General features: G+C 47.5%; 2 protein-coding genes across 2 annotated transcripts in view; both read right to left on the bottom strand.

Moving 5' to 3' along the window:
• The window catches only part of LZTR1 (leucine zipper like transcription regulator 1), a 36,837-nt gene extending 33,372 nt beyond the window's left edge, over positions 1-3,465 (bottom strand). The window contains exons 1-5 of the mRNA XM_033080148.1: positions 3,274-3,465; positions 3,139-3,201; positions 2,833-2,889; positions 2,159-2,238; positions 1,691-1,799 (exon numbers count right to left, since the gene is read on the bottom strand). Of these exons, the coding sequence (XP_032936039.1) occupies positions 1,691-1,799; positions 2,159-2,238; positions 2,833-2,889; positions 3,139-3,201; positions 3,274-3,449 (485 nt within the window). The 5' untranslated portion in view covers positions 3,450-3,465. The remainder of the gene's footprint in view (positions 1-1,690; positions 1,800-2,158; positions 2,239-2,832; positions 2,890-3,138; positions 3,202-3,273) is intronic.
• A 2,383-nt stretch (positions 3,466-5,848) lies between these two features.
• Positions 5,849-22,280, bottom strand: part of IPO9 (importin 9) — a 41,504-nt gene continuing 25,072 nt past the window's right edge. Inside the window, exons 13-24 of the mRNA XM_033080062.2 lie at positions 22,109-22,248; positions 20,309-20,468; positions 19,107-19,333; positions 18,755-18,903; positions 17,772-17,900; positions 16,250-16,525; positions 14,488-14,654; positions 12,641-12,774; positions 9,388-9,507; positions 8,425-8,526; positions 7,568-7,644; positions 5,849-6,953 (exon numbers count right to left, since the gene is read on the bottom strand). Coding sequence (XP_032935953.1) covers positions 6,843-6,953; positions 7,568-7,644; positions 8,425-8,526; positions 9,388-9,507; positions 12,641-12,774; positions 14,488-14,654; positions 16,250-16,525; positions 17,772-17,900; positions 18,755-18,903; positions 19,107-19,333; positions 20,309-20,468; positions 22,109-22,248 — 1,792 coding nt within the window. The 3' untranslated portion in view covers positions 5,849-6,842. The remainder of the gene's footprint in view (positions 6,954-7,567; positions 7,645-8,424; positions 8,527-9,387; positions 9,508-12,640; positions 12,775-14,487; positions 14,655-16,249; positions 16,526-17,771; positions 17,901-18,754; positions 18,904-19,106; positions 19,334-20,308; positions 20,469-22,108; positions 22,249-22,280) is intronic.

Below are 22,280 nucleotides of genomic sequence, written 5' to 3'. Positions count from 1 at the left end.
CCGCGGGGATGGCAGCACAGAGCTCCCACCTCTCTCCCCCGCCGTGTTGCCAGCACCGAGCCCGCCTGCACCCGCCGCACAACACAGTAACCAGTTTGTAACAGTGGCGCAATCCCAGGTTTTACTGGCAGGTGCTCGGCTTGGCACCTCGGCTGCACTTCCAGGGTTGGAAACTTCAGAAAATTTTTCACATATTAGTCGCTCCTGAGTGTAAGCCGCATTTCTGTGGTGGGAGCAAAATTTTAGTCAAAATGGTGCGGTTTATAATCGTGAAATTACACTTTGCTGCCTTCAATTGAGAGAAACCACCTTAAAGCAGACAGGGAAAAAAAAAAAACAAAAAACCCCAATTAATTCTTTGCCAGGACTCAAAAACTCTTAGAGTATTTTGTGCAAAATAGTAAAATAATGGGAAAATTCATAGCACCACTGGTAGAGCAAGGTGGCAATCAACTCTTGCTGTGAACATCCCACAGACTAAGCAGTGAAACACAGAAATGAGACCAGGACAGAGCTGAGGATACTCATTTGGGATCATTCAGGGTTGCTCCCAAGATGTAGTGTCCACAATGAAAGATCAAACCTATGATTTTTCTTCCATAATTTTTTGTTGTTTTAACTAAATCAGCCAGGTTGAACAAACCCGTGATGCCACAAGGCATATGCTGGCTTGTCTGAGGTGACTGTGAAGCACAAACTGTAACTCTGGGGAACAAACAAAATGTGAGTTTCTAAACTGTGTAAGAATTTCTCTCCAAAATGTCCCATGTTACCAGAATTAACCAGAAAGAGAAATTACTAATATGGTCTGTTCTGAAATATAACGTCCTCTTCAGAGGTGAACAGTAACACACTAAGAGTGGATGGGACTTCCCTCATTCCTCTCCACAAATCACAATAACAAATGCTCCCTTCCCTCTCTCCACTGAAACCCATTTCAGAAACTTCAGTTCTGTAAAGAACTGCAAGTGAAGACACCACATGACCCTTACTGGGGAGTGGTAAACACAGAAATGTTTGGAGCAGAAAGGGACTTCAAAGCACATCCAGTCCCACCCTCTGCCATGGACAGGGACACCTTCCACTAGCCCAGGTTGCTCCAAGCCTTGTCCAACCTGGCCTTGGATACTTCCAGGGATGGGGCAGCCACAGCAGCTTTGGGAAACCTGTGCCAGAGCTTCACAATCTCACAGCCAAGAATTCCTTCCCAATACCCCATCTATCCCTGCTTTGCCAGTATGAGGCCATTCCCATTTATCCTGTCCAGGCCCTTGTGAAAAACACCAAGTAGCTGGATCACTGTCAGAAAAGGCATTCTGAAATGTGCACAGAGTCAACTTTAGGAAGTAATGTGTTAGTAGTGATTTTGATTTCCTTGGAAGAATGAATCTCAGGAGCCCATGTTCATGAGGGATCAACAATTTCCAAGCTATCCTTGAAACCGAAACAATGCAGGAAAAAACCCAACTCCCTTTCCTTCCATCCCTTCTGTCATGGACCTGAAACATGAAGAGTGGATTTTAGACAAAAAAACTCCTGTAGAACCAGAACTTTAATTGAGAAAGCAGAGCAGCAATCATGCTGCAGCCCTAACATCAGCACAGCAATTAGGTCTGAGTGTACCATGTCTGAAATGATGCCAGGCTACCCTCACTCCCCCGAAGCATGAGGCAATGACACCAGCTCTTACCTTCCCTCAGTCTTCCACTCTGTCCACTGCCCAGTTGCAAACTTATACTCAAAGAGGTCGTTCTTATTCTTCAGGTTAGAATTGGAATAGATATCTCCAGTATAACCACCTGGACAACAAGAATTCCATTTGACTCCCAGGCAATGGAGCACACACACTCCCAGGCACTGCATTAGAAGAAACTTTAGATTGCATAAAATGTTTGGATAATGGACTACTACAGAAGGAAACTTCTCCTCCACTCCTTCTCCTAAAGAATCACTTTGGTAATGAGCTTCAAGTCATCTTTACTTCAAACAAAACAGTGAAGTATTTCCAAATTAAAGTTGAAATCACAGTCAGCCATGAAAAATACTGGATCTGCTGCTGAACGAGATCTTTGACACTTCCTAAAGATCTCTCATTCTTTTTTTCAAGCCAGTACAGCAGCACATTGACCACTCCCAGCACAGCCTGCTGCTGTCTTACCAAACACGAACATGCTGCTCCCATAGACCACAGCAGAGTGGTGGTACCGTGGTGCCGGCGGTGTCCCCGTCGTGAAAGCCCTGCACAGGTTACAACAGCAGCAGTCAAACACCCTGGTCGTGCTTTGGGCACACAGAGCTACTGTGTAGACTCAGAAAAGAAACAACTGTTAGAAGTTATTCTTTTGTTCCTGAGTGTTTCACTAGTATTGGATAGTTGATTGCACTAAGATTTTATGGAACAGCAGTATAGTACAAATGGTTACAAACATGCTGCTACTGAAATCCATTTGGCAGAGCTGGAAAGTGAGATGCAGGCAAAACAGTTTGCCCAGTGCAGAGCAAAGGAGCCAAGAAAGGTGTGAGCCCCCTTCTCCAGCACCTTCCCTAGCCCGAGGGGTGCAGGTCCCTCTGCCCTCCCACAGGCTGCAAGAACAGACCTGACCCTGGTCCTCTCCCTTGCTGTGCTGCCCGGCCACCCTTGGGCAGGATCAATAACCCCGATGGCCCAGCACACAGCAGGCTGGCAGGGAGCAGCTGGGACAGCGCTGGGCAGAGGTGACACTTCCTCTTGGGTACCAGGGTAGTGCCACAAACTTTTACACACAGCCCGAGGTGCTGAGGGAAGCCTCGGCATGTCCCGGCCCTGCCAGCGCCGAGGGCCGAGCTGCTCACCTGCACCACGAGCAGTCCTTCACGTCGAAGCGCAGCAGATCGTTCAGCATCGTCTTCCTGCGGGGATCGACGGGAGAGGCGGCTGAGCCGGGCCGGGCTTGCACAGAGACGGCCACGGACCCTCAGCCCTGCTCCCTTCACGCCCACCTCCCTTCATACTCCACTGCCCTCACACCCACCTCCCCTCACAACCCCCTCCCCTCACACCCATCTCCCCTCAGACCCCATTCCCCTCACACCCCGCTTCCCTCACACCCATATCCCCATGACCCCTGCTCTACTCTCCACGTTCCCGACTCCCCTTACCCGTTGTCCCCGCCGAACACGTAGATCGCATCCCGATAAGCCACCACGGTGTGTTTGCTGCGCCTGCGGGCGGCATGGACAGGTCAGCGGCGCCGGGAGCCCCCCTCCCGCCATCTCGTCCGCTCCCCAGCTCACCGGGCCCCCACGAACTCGTCGCAGGGTGGGAGGCGGCGCCAGCGGTGCACAGTCTCGAAGGGCCCGAAGTTGAGGGTTAGGTACTCGACGCTGTCCGAGCAGCTGTGGTCGAAGTCCACGCTCGGAGCCACCTTCGAGCGCCCCGCGCCGCCCGCTGGGGCTGCGGCCGCCGCCATGGCCCACTCCTGCCCCCTCTGGACCACAGCTCCCGGCGCGCCCCGCGCGCCCGCGCCGTCAGGCCACAACTCCCGGCGAGCATCGCGCCCGGGGTGCCGGCCTGGCAGCTGCCAACCCCTGGACTACAGCCCCCAGCATGCACCGCGAGAGAGAGAGAGAAAGAAAGTGGGGGGAGTGGGAGAACGCAACTGCGGAGCTCCAAGTGCCGCGTTCGAGACCGGGGCGGGGGTCGAACCGCTGCCGGTAAAGACAGGGAAGCCAGGCGGTATTCTACATTACAAGAGTTTATTTGTTAATTCAAAAAAACCCACTCCCAAAAAAGAACAATACTGATGAATATGCATAAAGTCTCATTCCAGGGTCCGAGCTGGGCAGTTCGCCGGTCAAACACGGTCCGTGGGGTCGGAGCTTCGTGCTACTTCCCGAAAAACACTCACAGTGAGCAAACATGGCCAGTTCATTCCCACTGACGAGTCCTGAGCAGGTTATGTGTGCCAGGCACCAACGCAGCAGTGGCATGTATCCTCGGCTGTGCAGTCGCCCACAGCTCACCCTTTGCTTTTTCTTAGTTTATGTTTCTTAACAGAATGTCAGTCTCCTCCATGACTACTAGTTTAGTTTTTTCGCCACAGCAGACAACGCGGGGGTGCTGCGCCTCAAAAGCAGACCTCAGACACTGCTTCCCAGAGTCCAGCAGTTTCCATCCTGAGCAATCGCTGTGCTACTGGTCAGAGGTTTTTTTAGCACGATTCCTGCAGCAAACACAATCCTTGTATAAAGACACATCACGGAGGTTTTTATTAGGAAGGATGACTGGTTAAGCAGAAAAGGAACAAAGTCATGAGCACCAGCAGGAGGTCGCTGAGGTCCCTCAAACCATGTCCCTCATGCACCCTCTCAGATCGTAACTAGCCCATTCCTAGGGATTGCTTGAGTCAGAGTATCTCTTGCCAAGACCACCCTGCACACGGTGAGGGCGCTGGCAACAGCTGCTGCACAATCACACCATCCCTGTGCCCCTCAGGCTGGTCCCAGGCTTCAGCTGCCACGCAGCAGCACCATGCCCAGCCAGCTCAGGCTGCATCCGAGCTGAGGGTGGAGGGGAGTGCAGAGCACCAGTTCAGCCAAGAGGAGCAACCTTCCCACTCCTCAAGCAATCCATAAGGGACACAGTGCCTTTTTTCTGTCCATCTGTGCTGTGGGAAACTCGGCTAAGTGAATCTTTACACATACAGTGCCACTTATTCCCCCATCCTTCCCTTCTCACACTCCTTGAAAAAATATTGGTAACTGCAAATCAAAGCCATTTTTACCCAAAACACAGATGAGCTCCAGCAGGAACATGGCACTGACCCATCCATCTTTTGGAACTTACAATACACACACCCCTAGATGTTTCAGTACAGAGTCAGTACTATCAGCCCCATTTTTCATGGTCTTGTTTAAATCCATCCTCTGACCTGGTTAAAGCTCCCCCTGAGGCACAGGACACCGGCTCCAGCTCCCACTGGAGCACACAAGAACCCCACCAGTACCTCTGTGAGCTCAGGCTAACTAGCCTTCAATGTGCTGTTTACCCCAGACACTTTGAACACACCTCGATGCTTCCAGGTGTTTGGCATCCACTTTACTCCAAGTTTAGATGGCTGGGTTTGAGCCCTTGAGTGCTGACACACATGGCAAAAAAAGCCAGTCCTGCCTCCTCCCAGAGCAGGGACCAATTCCTGCTGACCCTTCTGGAACAGTCATGTAGATACACCACTGCAGCCATCAGCTTCTTGGTGGGTTGCAAAACCGCACTGTTCAGTTTAACTTGTTGGCCCTTTCAGTGAAAGCCTCAGAACAAAACTCCTAGTGGACTGTATGACAGGAGGGGCAGGGCACCCCATTTATTATATTCTTATAGACCAGAGAATCCCCAGGAAAGAAAGACACTGAAACTCAATGGCATGGGAAGAGCTTGTACCTTATTAGATACATAAAAATCAGGCTTCAGACTGATTCTCATAGAGTTAGAGGCACACAGGAAATTGAGAATGGCTCAGAGGAGTCTCAGGGTATGGAGGGTTCCCTCCCCAGCTCTGCCCATTCTCACATGGCACAACATGAGACCAGTGAGATACATAAAGACTTGAAGTTATGGAGGTTTTGATCCAAAAAAAAGGGGGAAAAAAAAAAAAAAAGCAAAGCAAATTATTCCACAAAGGAACAGCAAGTGCCTTTCTTAGAAGGAAACTGTAATGGTTGTTGTTTTAAGCAGCAGATACATACAGCACAGGACTCCCTTTCTGTCCAGGTGACTCCCATGAAACATGCAAACATCCTCTGGCACCATGTACAGAATGTGTCCCAAGGAGAAATATGTCTTTAAAAAGCGACTTCAGGAAACAAGCACAAGTTCCTTTTAAATCTGTTTTATAAGAAGGATACCAATGTACATTTTAATAGTTTTATTTCATTTTCCCCAAAAGGGAACCAAAGGCAGAGAGGTGTTGTGAGATACATCACACTGTTCTCATGGGGAAGTCAACTTGCAAATGTTATTTTACCACTCTATAAAAATACACACAGGAGTGTGAAAAAAGCAAAGGAGTTCAGAGTGGCTGTCATGGAGGAAATATGTTAAGTACAATCAGGTTTTTTTTCCCCTAAAAACTGTGGCTCCTTGTGTTCCAGAAAACCAGTCTTTCATAGCCACATGCCACAGGAACAGCAATTAAAGTGGTGGCTTCCTCTGAGCATGTACACACACAAGTGTTAGTGAAGAACTGCTCCCATGGGAGATGTGAGCGACACAGCCCCGTTCACACCACACCAGGAAAGAAGATATGCACTCAGGTTCATTGTCTCAGCTTCCCCTCCAAACTCCTGTGAACTGGCTCCACCCCATCCGGGCAGCTTTGAAAAGAGTCTGCGGTTCTATAAAAGAAGTCACGTTGTAGGATCAAGATATTTACCCTGTGTTACGTGAGGAGAAACAGCCAAGAGGAACAACCTTCCCACTTCTCAAGCAATCCCTAAGTGACCCAGTTCCTTTCTCTGTCCGACTGTGCTGCAGGAAAAAGTAAGTGCCTCCTCACAGGTAGAGACAGTTTCCTTTTAAAAATATTAAGGACACATTATTTTTTATCTTTAAGAACTTCCTGGAAAGTTACTGTGGAAAATGAAAGTGCTCCTGTGGTGAAACCAATGTGCAATGTCCTTGCTGCTTTCTCAGGACTCCTTCTCTCAGCAGATGTGTGTTAAGATGAGGCTCAAAACAACGAGGCCATTGTCAACCTGGAACAAAGCAGGCAGACACTGGGAAATGTTTTATGTCCAATCATAAAACGTGGAATTAGCAAAAAATAACCTATTGTTCAGATCTGGCAGGTGTGGTCTCTGGAGTGGGTCTATATCCCAATGGCCTGCAGCACTCGCTTCTCGTTGTCGTTGAGGTGGTCAGAGAACATGGCATAGCAGGGCTGCTGTGCAAACTGGCACAGGAAGTCGGTGAGATAGGCCTGGGAGAGACAGAAACACCCTGTCAGCACCACCCTCCTGGGAAATCCTGCTGCTTCCATGTGTCAGGAGACATCCCAACATGCACCAAGCGAGACCCCGGGACTGAAAGGAACAGAAATGAGTCGTGCAGGAGGAGTGGAATCAGAGCGAAGGGTTGGAGCAGAAAAAACAGGTGGGAGTAGAGGGAAGGGCCCATCAACAGCTGCAGGTGGTGGGAAAAGCAGGAGCAAAGGGTAACACAAGGGCTGACTGGGTGGGAGCATCTCCAAGTGGAGCATGAAATTCTGTCATGTTCACTTGCCAACCTACTCCTGACTTCTGCCAGTAGCTGTGAAGCTCACAGGTAGAAAAGTCTCATCTCCCTCTGTTCAAAGAGTTTTGTTCATTCACATGTCCACGTTATAGATATTAATGATAAGGTAAAATATATCCAGAAATTCTTGGGACAATTGGCCCTTTCCAAAGGAATTTCAATTATCAGAGTGCCTTCTGGATAACAATCAGTAACTGTTGTTTCCAGTGCTTACATATTTGTTGAAGTGCAACACTTAAAAAATTAAAGTTTATAGAGAATGATTGGAATCTGATAAAACCCCTAATTCTAGAGCATCACCTGGAGATCTATTTGGTAAAGAGGGTCCTTTAATGCATCTGGGTCATCCTCCTCATCATCTTCATAGTAATCTTCATCTGTCAGAGGCAAATCAGTAGGTTTTAACATCAAAAAGAGCAGACTATCTCAGGAAATTTTCTATTAAGCTACTGAAACCCAAGGATATAAAAATAAATAGTTTCAGCACTGCTGGGAAAAAGAAAATTGCAGAATATTTGCTCCTTTAGGTCACGTGATAGAAAATAAGTCCAGAACCAGGAACAGTGGAGGCTCGAGGAACACCCAGGTGAGCCAAGCACACATGGGACACTCACAGGCAGGTTTGGGAATTCCATGCACCGGGATCTTCTGCCTTAATCCCATGTGAGGGTGACACACTGCCAGTTCTGAGCTAATGTGAGCAGTGTCCCTCACTGTTTCCCTGTAAAGTTCTCCCTTCTGAGGCTACATGAAACTGAGAACCGATGCACCCACTCATCTCTTTATGCAGCACTTGTTCCTCCAGGTGTCTCCACACATGAGCTCACCCATCCCTAGGACACCGTCACGCTGAGGTCACACCTACCCCTTTGAGCAGCAATTTCCACTTTAGAAGAAATACCTGAAGGAACCTCCCAGGTGTGAAGCCTGTGCAGCATGTGAACTCCCAGGTGATGTTATTTATAATGCAGCAATTTAATCACCATGTTGCTCAAAGCCATGGCTTCTCCAGAGGGTCCTTATTCACAATCCCAGAGCAGAATTCTTTCCCTGTGCCTGCAGCCTTTGTTTTGCTGCTGGCAAGGGAAGGAAACTTTGACTAGGATGTCACCTACTTGATTATTGCTTTGAAGAAGGACTTTCAAACTGTGACTCACCATACTTGTTTGTGGAAAGAATATCTGATAAGAACTGTCCTGCTAAGCCTTCATCTTCATCCTCGTCTTCTTCCTGATCCTCCCACATATCATTTGAATCATCTGTTCAGAAAAAAAAATACCAGAAATGATCCAAATCCAAGAGGTCCCGTCTCTGATCACTCTATAGGGGACTGGAGTAGGCAAACACATCCCTGCATGTGTAGGTGGATGAACAGAAAGACCTACAATTCTTTGTATTTTTTAGGAACAATTCCAGAACTGGAGCCAACAACAAGAATGGCTACTTGAAATAGGAAGAAAGGCAAACCAGGTACACATGAAAGGGTAATTTTATTCTCACATGGTCAGATCCCATCTTCAAAACTAACCCAAAAGAATTTTCACATCTAAGGATACACAACACTGACTGATCTTATTCTACCATTTTCTTTATTTTTACCTGGAAGAGATTGGTAGCACTTGAATATAGCACTGGGAAGGAAGAGATGTTGTGCTAATGATGAACGGTACAACAAAACAAGAGAACTGGAGAGGGATTTTGACAAAGAAGAATGGCTTCCCACCGCCAGAGAGCAGGGTTAGATGGGATATTGGGATGGAATTCTTCCCTTTGAGAGTGTGGAGGCCCTGGCACAGGGTGCCTAGAGAAGCTGTGGCTGTCCCTGGATCTCTGGAAGTGTCCCAGGCCAGGTTGGGTGGGACTTGGAGCACCCTGGGCTAGTGGAATGTGTTCCTGCCCATGGCAGGGATGGTACAGGATGAGCTTTAAGGTCCTTTCCAAACCAAACCAGCCTGGGATTCTATGATTCTATGAGCTTATCCTCTGGATCACTATTCAAGCCTTTGTAGTTACAGGTACATAATTTACTGTCATAAAGTTCCTATACTATAAATGCTTCTCAAGAGAAGATCAAGTACATTTAAGCCATGCAAAGAGAAAAAGAAAATCCAGTATTTTACCTTGGCTCCAGTCTGCAGTTGTCTGTCTAGATGCATTTGCTTCCATGGCATTAGAGAGTTCATTTATTATTAATTTTAAGATTTTTACTAACAAGGGAATGTTTGTCCAGCGCTCAGGATCTGTAAGAGAAGAAATACACATATTCAAGTTGCTTTTAATTAAAAGTTATAAAACAGACCTTTTTTTATTGAGGTGCGGATTTTTTGTTTGGGAGATTGGGAAGGAAAAATAACTGACATAAAACCCCCAAATCTTTTCATATACCCTCAGAGCTACATTCCCAAAGATCTCAATGCAATATCAACCTTGCATATTCTGAGTGAAGAGGAGGCAGGGAGAAAATCTTCACAGCTGAATGAATGTGTGACTCTACTCCTGCAGGCTGCTTAATGGAATCATCTGGAGTCAACCTCTCTTTCCTGAAGTCCATTTGCCAATCCACCAATGCTTTTATGTAAATGAGCAGTGCAGTACTCCCAGGCATGGCTCTGCCCCTTCTGAGGCACTGTAAGCTCCAACTTTCCCTTACTAGTGCTCCTGCAGAGCTTAACTATTCCACAGGGACAGCTAGACAATGCATTTGCCTTCATTACAAAAGTAAAGATCCTATCAAATAAAGAATCTGGGAGCACTGGTTAGCTCTTACTGATGCTAATATTTATCTTTGTTTATCTCAAATGCTGGCAGTTGCCATTGTTCTGTCTGGCCTTCGTTGGTTTGGTTTTTTCAAGTCAAGAATAATCACGTAGCAAGTAATTTGTGACCATCACTCACCTCTTAAAAGCCCTAGTCCTTGCTCCTATTCATCTCCTTAGCTGTCACCTTAGTCCTTCACTGCATCACTGCAGATCCCAAGCCCATGGCAGCTGAAGGCTCAAGGAGTACCTGTCTAGACAGGCTCCCAGTCTGGATCTGGGATCACATCCTCCACATCCCATTGCACCACTGGTCACACAGGAGCTCTAGCTCAGCAAGTGGCACAACCAAGGTCTGACTGATGGCTGAGGACAGGCAGCCCCCAAGTGGCCTCCCCTGGAGCTCAGTCCTCAGGAAAAACTGCCCAGAGCTCTGCTCTCTCTCATTTAAAAGATTAATGTCAACAGCAACCTCCAGTCAAAGACTGGAGGGTTAAACCTATTAAAAACAGGACACGCCTTATGCAAGAGACTGGCCAAGCTTTCCTTAAAAGAACTCTCTAACTTGTTGAATCATTGTCAAAGTGTCTCATTGAAAAAAACACTCCTTTGTTTTAAATCTCTGCATGCACTAAAGATGCTTTCCTCTCAGAGAAGCTACCAAGCATCCATCATGATGTAAAACAGCAGTGAAGAACTCCCCATCCCACAATTACGTCATCCAGTTATATTAAATCAGACATCAGGAGTCCTCCAAACCAGTCTTTGGCAGAATTAAGGTAAATAGATACAGGTAAACAGATATATTAAGTACATGATGTATGAATTAGCTCTAAAAGCCAATGTGCACCTTCTGCAGAAACTACAGTACAGTAAATTCACGAATACAAGCCGCACTGAGTATAAGCCGCATCTCTGGGTGTTGGCAAACATTTCGTTTTTTGTCCATAAATAAGCCGCACCCGAGTATAAGCCGCTCTGTCGTTCGCAGCGAGGACCCGCGTGCAACAAAGTTGCCAAATAGTAACAGAACCGCGGGAGGGCGGGGTTTACTGGCTGAGCTAAGGCTGCGCAGGCTCGGGCCGCTCGGGGCCGCCGACGGGGCCAGGTGGCCCAGCCCGGCGCTGCCACTCGGTGGGGCCGCTCGGGGCCGGCCGCCGCTGCCACTGGGCTCGGTCACCCCGGCGCGGCGCTGCCCTGTGGTGGCAGGCAGGGACGGAGCTTCCCCCGCTCCTACGGCAGCGGGGGGGGACGGAGCTTTCCCGCGCCTGTGGTGGCGGCGGCGGGCGGGGACGGAGTTTCCCTGCTCCTGCCGCGGCGGCGGGCCAGAATGGAGCCTGCCTGCTCCTGCCGCAGTAGGCGGGGACGGAGCACCCCGCCTTCTCCCCGAGCCGCAGCAAAGGCGGTGCGGGGCCCCCGCCGGCTCCCCGAGCTGCGGCAATGGCGGCACGGGGCCCCCCCGTCTCTCCCCCGGGCTGCGGCAGAGGAGGGAAGGAGGGAGCTCTCCCGCCTCTCTCCCCACCCCCTGTGCTGCCTGCAGGGATCCAGGCTCCACCCGCGGCGCAACAGAGTAGCAATTTGTAACAATCGTGAAACGCTGGCTTTGCAGCTGCTCAGCTTGGCTCGGCACTCTGCCTGGCACTTCTGAGGTTGTAAATGTCAGAAAATTATTCACATATTAGCCGCTCCTGAATATTAGCCGCATTTCCGGTTTGGGAGCCAAATCTTAGTCAAAATGGTGCGGCTTGTATTCGTGAAATTACTGTAATTTCACGAATACAAGCCGCACCATTTTGACTAAATTTTTGCTCCCATGCCGGAAATGCGGCTTACACTCAAGAGCGGCTAATATGTGAATAATTTTCCGAAATGTCCAATCCCGGAAGTGCCAGCCAGGGTGCCGAGCCGAGCACCGGCCAGTAAAACCCAGGTTTACGCGATTGTTACAAATTGGTTACTGTGTTGTGCAGCGGGTGGAGCCGGGATGCCTGCTGGCAGCGCAGGAGGGGGAGGGAGGCAGGGGAGCTCCCTCCTTCCCTCCTCTCCCGCAGCCCGGGGGAGGCAGGGGCTCCGTGCTGCTGCCCCCGCGGCTCGGGAGGGAGGCAGGGAGCTCCGTGCTGGCGTCCCCGTGGCTTGGGAGGGAGGCAGGGGGCTTCCTCCTGTCTGCCACCGCGGGAACATTCCTTCCCCTCCTGCCGCCGCCGCCATAGGTGCCAGTGGGCTCTGTGCCCCCCTGCCACCGCGGGGCAGCGCCGGGCCAGGGTGAGTGAGCCCAGAGGCAGCGGCCGGCCCTGAGCGACCTCACCGAGCGGCAGCGCCGAGCTGGGCCACCCCAAGCGGGCTGAGCCCTCACAGTCCGAGCCAAGCCAGTAAACCCCTGCCCCCGATCCCACGATTCTGTTACTATTTGGCAACTTTGTTGCACTGTGAATGACAGAGTAGCTTATAATTGGGTGCAGCTAATTTATGGACAAAGAACGAAATGTTTGCCAACACCCGGCGATGCGGCTCATAGTCAGTGCGGCTTGTAATCGTGAAATTACTGTACCTCCCACAGGCTTTCACAGCACCTACTTACAGAAAAAACCCTGTTAAACCCAGCAAAATGATTACTTACTTTTGGCTGACTTGGATCGTGTCCGAATTCCCTCATCCATATTAAATATTTCTTCTCCCTTCACCCTAATGTCCTGAAGTCTCTTGTCATCTGTGTTGATGCCATACTGCAGGAGTTTGCACAGTGCTACAGAGCTGGGAGCAGAGAACAGGAAAGTTAGAGATCAGAATTTCCCCAAACTGCCTGGCTTTCACAGCCCCTTTCTAACAGGGAACACACCTCAGAGCAGACACCCCGATGCTCCTTCTTCAACATCTTTCCCAAGAACAAGCACGACAGAATTTGCCCATGTCTCCTCTTTATGTCAGCATCCAAAACTGAACTCAGCTCCCAACCTGCACAGCAAGCTGGGAACTGGTCAAACTTTGGATTTAACACCACCAACAGTACAGACACGCACCCATAATACATTAAATGTCTTAAATGTACGTATTAAATGTTTCTCCAGGTCAGAAAGGCCACCAGGTTAAATGTGCCCCTGCAGCATCACATGCACATGAAGATGGAATTAAGAGGAAAGTAGTTGCAAGAAAGCAGTAAGTTGGCCGATTTGCAGCGTTAATCTGCCCCCTTTCTCCAGTCTCAATGCTCATTTGCTCCTCTCCTCTACATGTTCTTTTCATATCTGATGCTCACTTTTCCCCTCCATACTTCAAACCTTCTCCAGTTCAATGCTGTTTTCAAGCACATTGAGGATGATGCTGACTACAGGTCAAGGTTGACAATCTATGCTTGGCACTCTCAAACCTCTCTCTCTCCTGGCTCCACAAATCTCAAACTGAAGTTTTGGAGTTCTATGGAACTGAACTTTTCTTGTGTTTTCACTTCTTACCCTCTCTCTCTCGCACACTACTACAGATCTGACTTCTTCTGGTTTGGACCCAGGTCTTACCTGCTGCCCCAAGCTGCCCAAAGTTTTCCCATCATATCATCAAGACCCAACAACCACTTCTTCAACCTGCCCCCAGAGGATGGGGGCTGTGCACACAGGAGGTGTCAGCTGCCTTCAAGGTCCTTCTACTAACCCTGAACAAGAAAGAGGCTCTTACACCAGGCTTAGGGATGAAACCAACAAAGTGTGACCAAAAAGAGCACTGGATCCCCAAATCTGCTTCTTGTCTGTCCTTCAAGATTATTCACTAACTTCCATTCTGAACCTGCTTTTTCTCATTTATTTCACTGGCTATTTGATTGTCCATAATAATGACATAATAACACTAATAAGCGAGTTAACAGCTGGTGAGATCTCTAAGAGTGGTCTGTGAGGCTTCATGATACCAGAAAAATCTAATACAGCAGCTGTGACAAAATTCAAATGAACACAGAGCATCCCATGCTTTGGAATACAGCATGCAGCCTCCACTAGAACACAAACATTCTCCTACAGCAAAAGGGAGAGAACACTGTTGCAATTAATTTCTTGATTGACTTTTAACAGATAAATAAATCAACAAGAAATCACCAAATTCTCTTAGGAAACCCTCTACAACACCCCAGAACTCTACAGTAGTCTACAAAGGCAATTGCATGTGTGGAAGCTCTTCTCATCACATTCACAGAAGCTCAGTTCCAAAAGCAGCCCTGTATTTGCAGGAGACACCCCCTTCCCCCTCGTGTCTCTGTTCCAGCACAGGAGCACGAGGCAGCAGGAGCACTGACGAGGAAGATAAGAGCTTGCTCCAGTTACCACAGCTCTCCTGAGCAGAACTGACAGCACAGGGAGCAGCAATTCTGCCCAACACTGACACACACACTGCTCCCATCTGAGCCAGCCCCCCTTCCCTACAGCCAGAGCTCAATGGCAGGGGGGTGAGGGCAGCTCACACAGGAGTATCTGTGGGTCCCACCTGACTTTGCCTTCATACTGCCCATAGAAGAGGTGCTGCCGGCTCATCCACTCGGCCATCACAAACTCCAAGGCAGGCTTGCCCGTAGGGCCAGGTAGGCTACACAGGAATTCCAGGAGTGGCTCCAGTTGTGAGTGAACCAAGTGAGCAAACACCATGATCAGGGACTGCAGGAGGAGAAAGGCAATGTTAGCTGTACGTAATTCAACAGTTGGAAATGTTTTATCAAATATTTAAGGAGCTGGAGTGAAGCTGTGCTTACTGAAGGAAGCTGAAGCTCCTGCAGGAGTGAAGGCTGTGCTTACCAACCCGGGAGGGGAAGGGCAAGTACAACTAGCTACAAATGCAGGCAATAGACACCATCACATCATCACTCAGCAGCACCTTCCCAATTCTGAATGCATTTTAAACAAGATTTTAGGGAAAGAACTGCAACTTTTGAAAAGGTTTTGTTACAACATGCAGTTTTACAGTCTGACTCCTAAAGACCAGTGACAGAACTCATTTGCTGTGTATGTCTAAATGTCAGTCTACCAGTCTGAGGGCATCTCTGTAGCCTTCCTCAGGGAAAAGCTGCCTGTCTCCAGAGGCCCATTTTCCAGGCTAACACAGGGAAGAGATCCAGCACTGCAAAATGCTTGGCTACAACGGCTGCATGGGACTGCTTCAGATTAAAACTTCCATACCTTTTACATCCAAAACCAACCAAGTGAGAGCCATTCCAAACAGCTATCCAGAGGTAAAAAATCCTAAAGCAGTTGAGATCTGCTGACATTGAAATGGTCATTGTGGTATCATATGCTGGTTTGAAAAATAGACACTCAAAAATCAGAGAAACAAGATAAAATGGTTAGAGCAGAGTGAAGCTCAGCTGAGTGCTGCACTGGGGGCAGAGATGGATCTTGCTCAGCAGAGCTAGCAAAATGTCTTCCCCTAGCTGCTACTGAGGAACCAGGGCAGTCAGCATGAGCTGTTTTACATTGAGGGCACAGACAAAAAAGACAGGAAAGAGAATGAAGACCACTGGGAAAAAAATCACTCCAGAAAACTATGTCACTACAAGTAGGTCAAGGCTAGAAGAGATGGTGATGCTCTTTGTCTGGTCTCCCACCTCACTCAGGCCAACTATGCCTCCCATCTACTAAAAGCTCATCTTGTCTCAAGTCCCAGGCATTTATCCTTGGAATACAGAACAAATTCACTCAAAAACATATGCTGCCTTTGCCATAACATTCCTACTGAGGCAACTCCTATCCCTCTAAAGAAGGCTTGCAAGTACAAGGGCATGAGGGACTACTGAAAGTGCATTACAGCTTATCCAGGAGAATTTTACTTACCCTGTAAACTAACAAAAAATTTCGGACCTGAGGAACAGCATGGAGCTGTGTCACAGGAGGGCCAGGATGAGTATTAGGTAAAGGTTCTTCTCCCAGAGGGTGATCAGGCACTGAACAGGCTCCCCAGGGAATGGTTAACACCCCCAAGACTGCCAGAGCTCCAGGAATATTAGGACAGAGTGGGACTGTTGAGGTGTCATGTGCAGGGCCAGGAATTGGACTCAATGTTTCTTTTGGGACCCTTCTAACTCGGGAGGTTTCATGATTCTCTGATCAGAGTAAGCATTTTCCTGACTACTTCAAGAGGATACACAGACCTTTCAATTGCACAAGCCATAAATAAACAGGCACAAAATTAAACAAAATTATGACAGTTTCTTCTCCTGGTGCTTCTTCTCACTCTCCTGGGTGCCAAGCCTGCTCACCTGCATCACACTGAGTGTCTCTGCTTGCTGCATTTTACTCAGGATGGCTCTCAGGATCTGGTCCAGATTCTCTCCCAGCTCACTCCCAGCTTTTGAAATTAAAGTGGAGACCAGCCTGCCTACAAAGGCAGCGGTGAACTCGGAGGTGCGTGGGTCCAGGAGCTGGCTCACCACCTGCATCACGTACCAGAGCCCGTTGTGGCCCTGCTCGTCGTGCCACTGCGCGATCTGCTCCAGTGCCACCGACACGTACGCGCGCAGGCACTCGCCGCCGTTCTACAGAGACAAGCAGTGGGTAAGGGAACGGGCAGGCACGGGGAGACATCCCCTTCACCATCCCAAAACCACCCTGAACCACGATGAAAACAAGGGCAAAACTGGTAGCACCTGTAAAAGATTCACAAGTAAGTTCTACAGACTCCAGCTCATTATCAAATATGCTACTCTTCACTGCCCAATCAGCAGCAATCCAGATAACTAATGAATACAGTAACCTCAAGTAACTGCAGTTATACGCCAATCTTGGTACCTAAAGAAATTCAGAAAGTTTTTAACAAGTGAGAGATGAAGACAGAGAAGTGTGACATGAACAAAACACAACTCAGCAGCTAAGCTGCAGTCCTTTTGAATTTTTCTTAGCACAAAAATCCATCAAAGCAATCAATATGCAGGTCTGTAATCTCTCTCTGCTGGTCTCCAGCCTTTTCTTACTGGTCTGTTGTTTAGGCAAAGACCATATTCCCATGGTCTGTATTCACATGGCAAAGAGTAGCTGCCACTATGGAACTCCTTACACAAGGAATGAAACCACCCTTGTTATTCATATGCCAGCTACGAGCCGGAATAAAAAAGCTCCCTGCATGTCTAGCATCTAATGCTTTTTCCTTCTTGCTAGATACTCCAAAGACATCAGGCAACATAGCCAAGCCTGCCAGCAAGCACAGCTCAGGCAAGACTGATGATGGAGATGCTTTCCCTCCATCCCACACCCGGCTAAGTCAGAAAGAGATTTGCCTTCCCCTTCCCTCATAAATGAGTACAGCAGAAAGCTGCTAGAGGAGGAGGGCTAGAAGGGCTTTTGCTGTCCTGTGCCTGTGAATGTTCCTGAAGATAGCCCCTGCCATTACCAGGTATCATAAGTGTTATGGGGGCAGAAAAGCATTACAGGTTTGTTTGGTTGTATGTTTGGTTTTTTATTTTTTTGTGTCATTGGGCTTTGGTTGTTTGGTTTTTTTAAGATGCTCCAGTGCACTAAAATAGAAAAAACATCCAGGCTGCTGCCTTTCTCACTGTAGTTCTCCACATTCAGCAATGATCAGGAAAAGTCACTGCAGGCCCTGAACAAGAGTACTTTCACAGTAAACTGGAGGTGGCAGAGGCTCTGGGAAGCTGCTGATACAGCAACTGGCAAGCACAGCCTGGGCTTCCTCAAAGGCTGTGTCACCTCTCTTGGACTGGTACAGCCCTGCAATCCTCCCCCCACCCCCCAGTGTCACCTGCCTCCCCCTCCCCACTCGGGTACCTGCATAGTAGCATTGTCATCTGTGTTCAGGCTGCACTGTGCCACTGCAGGGAATGCCTGGCAGATGAGGAGCTGGGACAGAGGGGGTTTTGTATTCCTCACAACTGTGGTCAGTATATCAATAGAAGTCTGAAAGGAAAGCACAAACTGTCACAGCAGCAGCCACAGAACTTGAAGTCAGCATTACCCACCCCTGCTGCAAACATCAAAGGTGTGAACTGCACGGATGTGGCCACCACTGCAACCACACCCTGAACTCAAGGTATAGAATAATTTTAAAATGTGAAGACCCTGGAGTCCCACACACAAGCATCACTGGTGTGAGCTGTAGAAATTCCCAAGACAGTTCCTACATTAAGAGCAGTGTCACCACTCAAACATGGAAAACAGATGCATGCAAATCTGAACAGCCAGAGAACTGCTCTAGCTGACTTGTTCCATTTTGGTTATATTGTTTTAAATTTATTTTAATTGCCCATAAGCAATTGTTATAGCCATACCAATTAACAGATTATATGCATATTGATATGGATGTTCATGGGTTTAATTCCATACAACCATTCTACACAGTCAATGCTTCATCTTTTATTAGGGCACCTGTATAATTTATCTCCAATTCATACATATGTGATGAATAAATCAGAAAAAGCCTTAGGAAGAAGTGCCAGGAAAAGTTGTGTAGTCTGCTGGGAGAAGAGACTGTTCCTGCTGAAAGATGGAAACGTCACAGCAAAATGACTGGGGATGACTGATACTGTGGAGACTGGAAGAAGGCCAGAGGATCAGTTTAAAGCAAACTTTTGGAAGCATCTTCCTGCACCTGCAGGTTGCCTCTTCTCCACAGAGAAACCTCCCCCAGTGACTGAAGCCATTGCTCCAAAGCATGTCCACAGCAGCCTTTCTGCACTTTGAGAGCAGCCACCCCAGGTGTTAGAGAACAGGGAACATCTGCAGCCCAGGCCCTGCCCCACTGAGGCACTTACTGCACACAGCCCTGCCGGGATCTTGTCGGCTGGGGCCTGCATGATGCTGACAAGGGTTGGGATCAGCCTCATCTGCATTGGACCCTGGCAGGCTTCTATTTGAGCTAGCTCCTTAAAAATATCCTGGGCAAGAGAAGCAACAACAGGATCTGGAGAGAGAAAGCACCATTCACTAAAACACACACACACCTCAATCTTTGCCACCACTATTTTGGCTGGGCAAAGCAGCAAGTTTCCCCTCTACCTTTACCACAGGAATCAATGTTCATTCAATGACCATTGATTAAGTTTTCAGCAGCAGGGTTCAACAGTAAAACCAACTGTGCTTTGGGAATGTAAGTGGAATGCATACCATTGCTGTACTTGAGGAATATTGCAATGGTGAAGGGGCAGATCTTGTTCTCCATGCTGGCTGTAAACGCCGGGTCCACCGTGCACACAATGCACAGCGTCTCCATCACCAGGTTCAGCACCTCGGAGCTGAACTGAGTTGCCAGGTGGATCAGGCCATCAAGAATGCTGGGAAGGAAAGGCTGCAACACATGGGTGCTCTCGGAGATCTTCAGCTGGTCACAGTAGCTAGATGAGAGATTTGTGATACAAAAATACATTCCTAATATATTGAAGTAACTTAAATATATTGCATTCCAAATAATACATAAAGGGTTGTTCCATCCTGTCCATTCTTTTTCCTTAAGTTCACTCCTCCAGGACTTCTCTCCTTCAGTCCACTACTTCTTGACTCCCAGTAGCTCAGCAGGAAGGAGGAGGAAAGCCCTCACCAGAAACCTTCCCTCTGCATTCCACACAAAGCAGAGTTGAGCTCAGTGATGTTAGAAGTTCTACTGCCCCTCAGTGACAGATCTCTCCTAAGAACTGCCCATCAATAGAGAAAAGGAAAAAAGTCCAGGACAGACACTGCTTACAAAGTGTTTTGTTACCATATTCTACAAGAGAGCTGGGGGGGTGATAAAACAATTTCAGGGATAATAAGTCATAAATATCTGACTTTATCCATTAACATTTCAGTGCAAATAAGAGACAAACTATAATTTTGGAAGTGGTGAACACTTAAGTTTTGGCAGATTTGTTTGTGACTGCTCTTTTTGATTTTACACTAATGTTAATTTTTTACTTTAGAATGAGTAAAGAGCTTCTTTCTGACAAAAATGGGGTAAGAAAATCAAACCTGAAACACTCCTTATTGCTGTGATTGGCTTCATAGACCTGTATGATGTCAGTCACCTTTAGGACCAAACAGGAATAATCTGGGTTTCATCCTTGTGCTTTCCAACACTACCTAGTGCTGCTCCTCCCTGTGGCCATATTCATCACAACCCTTCACTGTAGTCAACCTTGAACCTCAGTTCCATATTCCTCATTAGAGTTATTCTATTTTTAACCTGTTTGCTTACACTTTTTAAGCTGACATCTATTTCATTCAAAGCAAAACTTCCCACAGCCCAAACAGAAATGCTATTTTAACAAACCAGTTAATCAGTGTGATTTACACCCCTGTCCCTGGGGCTGTGGAATAGCCCAGGGCTTGCTTACCCCCAGATGGCTCTGACTGCAGAGATCCGGACAGAAGGGGGCTGGGTTTCATGCAATCCACTGACAGTGGCTTGCAGGAACTGTTGGATGAGCTCTGGAGACATGGCCACGGTGAAACGGCTGGCAGCCCACAGGGCCCGGCCCAGGAGGAAAGGAGACACTGCAGCAAAACAAAAAACCTCAGTGGTTTCAGAATAAGCTTTATGAAATCACAGCTGCTTCCATCCATTATTTAAAATCTTGTCATCCCAACAGGAAAACACTGAAATGTGACACACAAGACTTCATATGTGCCAGCATACAAAGAATTTTTGTTCATGGGCAGAATCCAGTTTATTTTTTTTAGTTATTTCAAAGAGCAATTTCTCATTTATTAAAAAACCTCCTCCCTTTAATTATTTACACTTGAATTTGTTCATCACTGAACAAAAGCAAAGGAAGAGAACAGAAGTTTTTCCAGTGATCCTCATTTATCCAGTTCAATATTCTATCCCCAACTGAAGAAAACAGCAGCATCTTAGGGAGAAGAATTAGAATAACAGAGCTCATACCAGGGACCTTTCACAGATTACATTACTAGTTTGCAGCCATCACTCTGCAGTTACAGAACAGAATTCTGTGGTTCAGCAGCACCACAGAAGCAGCGGACATTCATTATCCACTCACCTGCCTGCACTCACCAAGGTATGATATATCTTTATCACACTTAATCCTGCTGCCTTTTCAAACTATGAATCTCCTTACCTATCTAGGCTGGCCTCAAAGTGATGATGCTCTCTGTTCCTCAGCATCTTTACTGCCATTATTTATGCTCCTGCAAGTACTAATTTTAAGATGAGGACATAAAACACTCTGTGCAAGATGTACAGCAAGAGAAGAGCTTTGTTTTTTAAGTCAGTATCATAAAACACAACATTTCTTTGTACCACTACTGACCATTAAATGGATATCCTTGGAGAGCCATCAACAGACTCCTGGAGCCCTTCTAGAGCACAGCAACTCATTTACAACCCAATGCCACACATGTAAATGAATATAAATACATGTAAATTGCTGAGGTTGGTTCCTTACATGCATTGCACACTATGCACTTTGCACACTAGTTCTTCATACAACTTTAACACAAAGAAAAGAAAAAAGCCTTCCTTGTAATGGGTTAAATAAGTGTTTCTTTGATGAAAAAGGAACCCAGGAATAAGTTTTTTCTGCACTGACAACCCAATGTGGACTCATCAATGATGCTCACATTGCCTTTAACTTCTAAAATTTTAATTTGCAAGGACTTTTGAGGTCTGATTTCCAACAATTCCTCTGGTTTTCTTGCACACTGATGTAGGATAACACAGAGAGCAAAATCCTGCTGAGTTCCCAATAACAGAATCCCATTTAGCCAGGAGCATTATTTGAATTCATGTGCTACAACTAGTGTCAGCCTCAGCATAAAACAAATGGGATGACATGGTGCAGCAGGAATTCTGAAGGCAGTTAAACACTGCTGGTGACTGCTCCAGGAACAGACACAAGACATCAGAACAGCTATTTTCCACCCAGCTCCCTGAGCCCTACAGGCTCATGCATCCAGCCAGCGACGAGATCCAGCTGAAAGCACAGTCCCACATATAAAGGACTTACACTGGAATCACGAAAACATGGGAACTCATAAGATGTATTTTTTTCACATAAGCAAGGTGCACAAGTGCATTTCCCAATACCTTATGCACACATCAACCTGACTGATTCATCAGACTCCCAGTGTCTGGCACCCAACAGTTATTCCCTGGGATGCAGGGTCCCACGTACCTGAAAGGTTGAGATCTGCCAGGACCACATTTGTCAGGAAGCCATGCATATCAAAGTGTATTCTCCCATTCTTCACACTGTCTGTAATTATAGACTTCACTGAGCCCAGGGCCAGCATACAGGCTTCATGTATTTTCCACCTGCAAAATAGTTCCAATGCCTTAAGACTTTT

Source organism: Catharus ustulatus, chromosome 25 (genome assembly GCF_009819885.2).
Source record: "Catharus ustulatus isolate bCatUst1 chromosome 25, bCatUst1.pri.v2, whole genome shotgun sequence".
Lineage (NCBI taxonomy): Eukaryota > Metazoa > Chordata > Aves > Passeriformes > Turdidae > Catharus > Catharus ustulatus.
This window is presented reverse-complemented; position numbering and strand designations above follow the sequence as displayed.